A 5986-nucleotide genomic window follows, 5' to 3' on the forward strand; every position below is an offset into this window, starting at 1 on the left:
ACCATAACTCACTGCTATGCTCTAGATCCCGCATCTTTCACATGGTATCAGAGCGCAGCTGAGCATGGCTTAGCATGTTTCAGGTCCTCTCTCTGCTCTCTCAGTTTCTCACAATCTCTATCCAGCTCAGCTCAAGTGTTTGACTTCATCTCCAACTCCATTTTCACTCTCTACCCCTTGGCAGCCATAGCCAACCTGCAACCTACCTCTGTTGGAGGAGCTGGATCTCCACTTACAGGGCATATCTTCACTTGCTTCCTTCTGAGAAATTGTTCCTCACTTCAAGGCGCTTCATCCCAACACCTCAATCCCTAACATTGGTGACTTGTAACTCCAACATTGCGAAAATTCGTCGTCGCTGTCCAGACTGCGCTGCTGCTGTTCGAATGTCGAATTCCGTCTGCACACGTTGCGATACTGACGAAGATCATAGGGCTTTGATAGGCCTTGGAAAGAGCTACATTTCCATTAAAAAAAATTTGGAAATGATCAACCGTAGCTCCTGCAATCTGCAAAAAACCAAGCTCCTATCTGAAACCCTAAACTGTCAGCCATAGCCAGTTTCATCAAAGCTAAAAAATCTCATCATTTTTTTCTCTCCTGCCACCTGGAGAAACCCACTGCCACTCTGATTTACTATTCCAGCACCAAATCAAGGAGGGAAAAAACCTAAGAAGATTGAAGAACGACCGAACGATCTCGAACAAGAAGAATCAAGCTCAACATCAACACTGACATAATGTGTTTTCACACTATCATTACCTGTGTCTCTTGACACATTGCAATCTGCTCTTCTACTGATAAAATCTCAGAATTCTGGTGTTGATTTGCTACTGATCTTGCAACCTCAACATGGGAAAAGACTCTCCAAATGCTCGATTCAAAGGAGTCGGGTTTCACACTTGGCAAACCCGCATCAAGCTCATCCTGATGAATAAGGGTCTTTGGGCCATCACAAATGACAAAGAGAAGAAACCTCGAGATGCGGACCTTGTAGTTACTTGACAGAAGAATGATGACAAGGCACAAGCCATCATCAAACTGGAATTGGACGACAGCTACATCCATCATTGGATGCCTGTGGCACGTCCCATGACACTTGGGATAAATTGGATACCCTATTTGGTGCACAGTCAAAGTCGTCTAACTATGGTCTATTAATTGAATTTTTCCGACTTGATATGAAGCCTCATACATCCCTGGCATCCCATCTGAACTACATGGAAAGCTTGCTTACTTAACTTGCAGGAATAAAGCTAAAAATGGATGAAGATGTTTGTATTGGTGTCTTGTTAAAAAGTTTGCCTCTTGCTTATGATAATGTATCAACCACTCTAACCAACATGCCTGATCCTCAACTTGTTGATATTAAAGCCTCTCTGCTAGAGGAAGAAAAGAAACTTAAAAGCAAAGAAGAGCCCAGCACTTCAAAGGATGAACAAATGTTATATGTAAACAACAGATACAAAGGTAAAAAGGAACCGCTCTTCTGTGACTTCTGCAAAAGGACCGGACATACTAAGAAGTTCTGTCATGCTAGGAAGAGGTCCCAAAAAGCCTATCTTGCAGCTGTGAAAGAAGAAGAAGACCATGGACCATAAGATGAAGAAGAAGATGAAGATGAAGACCACCAGGATCGGAAGGACAAGACTCATTAGTCCTTCTACTCTCATTACTCTGATAGACTGTTTTAAAAGCCTTGTATTTCCTTGCCCTAATGCTTCTTGCCATAAGCTTTGTAAACTCCTCATGTAACTTGGCATTACAGTCCCTGTACACTTTATGAGGCCCCTGTTACAACCTCTGGATGTCCATCATGTTTTGGTGTCCACACTTAGCCTTTTCTGCGACAGCCTCTGGTGTCTACCATGTTTATGGTGTACCCACACTTTGCAGGTGGTTCTCATTACAGTCTCTACACACTTTGCGCCTTTCTAGTTGTGATCGAGAAGAAGTGTTGAGATTCAGCAATCACACTCACTAAACAGCCTCTTTGTATGGAGCTTCAGGGCCAAGGACATGCAGGCTAACCTATCCCATATGCACAGTGGTGCCTACTACAGTTTCCTACTTTCCTATAAAGCATTGTACTTGCTTCCTTTTCTTTATGCAATGATAGTACTCTTTTCTTTTCAGTGAAGTGTCAGCGTCATTGACCACATACACAAGATTGTGTTTATAAGTCCAAGTCTCAATCTTGGAACCTAATTCACTTGTGTAACAAACAGTGTCTTTGTCTTCTTCATCATGAGTCCACACTTCTCCTTCCATCCACCATAACTCACTGCCATGCTCTAGATCCCGCATCTTTCACAACTTCTGTAGGGTTCGTTTTTGCACTTAACAACTTAATCATGGGCTCGGCATTTCTGCTGCAAGTATGATTTGCACACACTCCTGCAACATAGATACTGCCACAATACATCAGTCATTCAAGGTTACTCCGAAAGCAAAACATGTCAGTGACTTAAAACAGTCGGAAAATAAACTAGCTAAGAAGAAATAAGTATTGATCCACAGATTCAGTGATCAACAAACAGCGTTCCACAAACCTGTATGGTCCTTGCAAAAGATATGTGATATGTCGGTTGTATAATCAGGGGAGCACACATTAATATGTCCCTATATATTGTATTCTACACCTGCCATTGTACTTGTACATGTTTCAATAAAAGAGTTGTCTGTAACACATCGTGCAAAAAATCCCTCTCCCTCATCCTCAGAATTTTGCAACTATACAATGAATGCCACAGGCTAGTGGTCTTTAGACTTGCATAACTTCAACAAAAATGTCTCAACTTCTCATTCTTTTCACCCTCATAGCCTCAATCTCATCTGCAAGCTCCTGCATGCCCGAATCTGAATATATATTGGCCATACAGACATAAGCAGTAGAATTATTTTCATCCAATTGAACTACACGTTCAAATGCTTGTCGACCAAACTCCACATTTCCCCACTTTTGACAAGCACCCAATACAATAAGCCATACGACAAAATTATCAAGGCCAGGCACTTTCTTAACCATTTCAACCACCTTATCTAGTTGGCCTGCACGGCTAAGAAGATCAACCATGCAGGTGTGGTGCTCAACCATCGGAACAATACTATAGTCATTGCTCATAGCCTGGTAGTACATCTGGCCCTTGTCCACTAAACCTGCATGATTGCAAGCATTCAGCACACTAAGGAATGTTGCCAGATTTGGCTTTACACCTTCTCTTGTCATTCTGTCAAATAAACTGAAAACTTCTGCAGTTTCTCCCTGTTGAGCATATCCAGCAAGCAGAGCCGTCCACGAAACAACATCCCGCACTTGGAGCTTGTCAAAAACCTCCTGAGCTTTCTCAAGCAGACCAAATTTGGCATACATATCAACCAATGCAGTCCCAAGAACAAAATCTTTTTCCAATAATCCATTCCTGGAAAGCTCAGCATGTATTTCTTGGCCCTTATATGTGGCTCCTACGCAACTGCAAGCTTTCAAACAACAAAGGAAACTGATAGCATCTGGAGAGATGCCCTCAAGTCGCATCTGTTCAAAGCAGTTCAGTGCTTCCTTCCCATGCCCATATTGTGCATACCCTGCAATAAGGGCTGTCCAACAGATATGGTCTCGAATCGGAAGCTTATCAAACACTTCTTGTGCTTTTACAAGCAAGCCACTTTTGGCATACATATCAATCAGCAGAGTGCCAAGAGTAGGGTCTTTTTCTAACAATCCCTTTCGGGAAATCTCATCATGTATTTCTTGGCACTTCCCTACAGCTCCTAGGCTCCTGCAAGCTCTCAAGCTGTATGTAAAAGTGACATCATCTGGAGAGACACCCTCAAGTCTCATGCGGTCAAGACAATGCAATGTTTCCTCAGCATGTCCATGTTGCAGGTACACATCCATTATCACATTCCAAGAGAACACAGTTCGGGATGGAAGCTCATCAAACACCTCCTGTGCTTTTGCAAGTGAGGTGCATTTAGCATACATAGTGACCAGGGCAGTACCAACAAGAGGGTCACTTATCAATGACCCATTTTGGATGATATGATCATGTATTTCCTTTCCTTTACATAAGTCTTGTAGGCTGCCACAAGCTTTCAGGCTGCAAACAAAGGTGTGGGCATTTGGAGAGACACCATCAACTTGCATTTGTTGATAACACTCCAGTGCTTTCTCACAATGTCCATGTTCAGCATACCCATCAATAAGTGCAGTCCACGAGACTACATCTCGAACAGGAAGCTTGTCAAAAGCCTGCTGTGCATTTTCAAGCAATCCACATTTGGCATACATATCAATCAACGCAGCACCAACATAAGGGTCTTCTTCTAGTGACGGCTTTTTGCCAATTTCGGAATGGATTTCTCGGCCCTTGTCTATGGCTCCTATAATGCCACAAGCCTTCAAACCACATGTAAAGGTGTGAGCTGTAGGAGAGAAGCCCTCGAGTCGCATAATGTCATAGCATCTCAAAGCCTCCTCGGCATGGCCATCTTGCACATAACCTGCTATTAGTGCAGTCCATGAGACTGCATTTCTCACCAGAAGCTTGTCAAAAACCTCCTGCGCTCTTTCAAGACAGCCACACTTGGCGTACATACTGACCAAGGTAGTGCCAATGAAAACATTCTTTTCCCATGAGACCATTTTTGCAAGGTGAGCATGTATCTGGCAGCCTCTTTCCAGATCTTTCATCTGTGCAGCAGCCTTGATTAAGCCCACAAAAGTGTGCTGACTCAGGTGTGCAGAGTCGTCCTCTTTCATCTTATGGTACAGGAGGAAAGCTTTATGTGTTTCCCCAGACCTCAGATAACCACTGATAAGAGAATTCCAAGAGCAGTCTTTGCAAATAGCCAACTTATTAAAAAGTCGGTGGGCATCACGTATGTGTCCAGTATCAACGAGCATAGATACAAGGTAATTTCCAAGTGATGGATGAGCTTCAAGCCCGCTTCCACACATGCAGACATGCAAGCGCATTGCAAGCACTTGGTCTTTCTCCTTCCTGCATTTGTACAAGATGGATGCAAGATCTTCCACCGAAAGCTCAATGGACGGAGACGATCCTTGCAAACAAGAGAGTTCCTGTTCTATGCTGAGGCCTTCCCAGTGTTGATCAGGGACTGCAGTACTATCGGTATGACTTAACCGGTCCATCTGCTGTATACATGTAACGATAAGCTGCTGTATGAGGAAACTCTAACTCAAGTGACAGATAGGAAATCACAGAGTACTTACTTTGGAGTTCTGGATGTGGGGCTGCAAAGGATTGTCGTCATGCCGCGGCCACGGGGGGCCATCATATCCTCCCTGGACGATAATTGGCGTTCGTAATTGTGTGGTGCAGCCTCCTCCTGCTGGTCCTGGTCCTGCTGATGATGACGACGGCAGCTGCAGTGGGTTTAGAGTGCAACCTGCTGCATAAACTGAGAGTATATCCGGTTGCAGGCAACAAGCCATGAGCGTCTCTAAACCCCTGCATCTGGGGTCTCTCTACGCGCAAAGAGCATCCCAATCTGCGTCAAAAAACAGAGCTCAACCGCAATCCACAGAAGTATATTGCATCGAGTAGCCAAAACGGCATTCAGTCTTTGACATGATAATTGCTTAATTAAGACATGCCATTACAATCATAGGATGGTAAGGTGATTTTTGTTGTCAACGTCTTGAAAGGTGAGCGTACTGGCCAATGGCATGCATGTGTGGAGGGCTGGCTTCAATCCAAACTGTGTGCTTCCATGGGGAGCACTCAAGATGAGTCTCTTTAAAGGCTATTGAAGAGTCATATTGAACTAGAGGGAGTGAAGTGAATGGACCATACAGAACACATAGCACTTTAATGCCATAAAGGCCATTAAAACGCCACCGTTGTACTTTAACAATGCTTCCAAAGAAGGCGGCCATCCATGAAGGCCCATAGGGTGGGCAAGTGTGACCCAATGAAAAAGAGAGAGAACATAAATGTGAGAGTAGTTGCAATGTAGAGAG

At 43.8% G+C, this 5986-nt stretch overlaps 1 protein-coding gene across 3 annotated transcripts; it reads right to left on the reverse strand.

Moving 5' to 3' along the window:
* Positions 1–1365: 1365 nt before the first annotated feature.
* LOC148036489 (putative pentatricopeptide repeat-containing protein At3g47840) lies at positions 1366–5761 on the reverse strand. 3 transcript variants are annotated; one of them, XM_087678479.1, is made up of 3 exons: positions 5627–5761; positions 5237–5514; positions 1366–5158 (listed from the first exon to the last, which is right to left on the reverse strand). In XM_087678479.1, exons 2-3 carry the CDS (start codon positions 5456–5458, stop codon positions 2795–2797), a joined length of 2586 nt encoding a protein of 861 aa, XP_087534605.1. In that variant the 5' UTR covers positions 5459–5514; positions 5627–5761; the 3' UTR covers positions 1366–2794. The 3 variants fall into 3 exon arrangements, 2 of the variants coding, with proteins under 2 accessions (XP_087534605.1, XP_087534606.1); XR_015690945.1 differs by lacking the exon at positions 5627–5761 and having other exon boundaries at positions 1367–2397; positions 2553–5158; positions 5237–5606; XM_087678480.1 differs by lacking the exon at positions 5627–5761 and having other exon boundaries at positions 1368–5155; positions 5237–5606.
* Between the last annotated feature and the right edge of the window lie 225 nt (positions 5762–5986).

This window comes from Lygodium microphyllum, chromosome 5, assembly GCF_053477565.2.
Source record: "Lygodium microphyllum isolate KBCC chromosome 5, Lygodium_microphyllum_v1.1.10, whole genome shotgun sequence".
Classification (NCBI taxonomy): domain Eukaryota; kingdom Viridiplantae; phylum Streptophyta; class Polypodiopsida; order Schizaeales; family Lygodiaceae; genus Lygodium; species Lygodium microphyllum.

Coding starts and splice junctions, on each gene's coding strand:
- LOC148036489 (XM_087678479.1), bottom strand. CDS start 5,458: ATGGCTTGTTGCCTGCAACCGGATATACTCTCAGTTTATGCAGCAGGT. Junction 5,159..5,236: donor CCCACATCCAGAACTCCAAA/GTAAGTACTCTG, acceptor ACATGTATACAG/CAGATGGACCGGTTAAGTCA.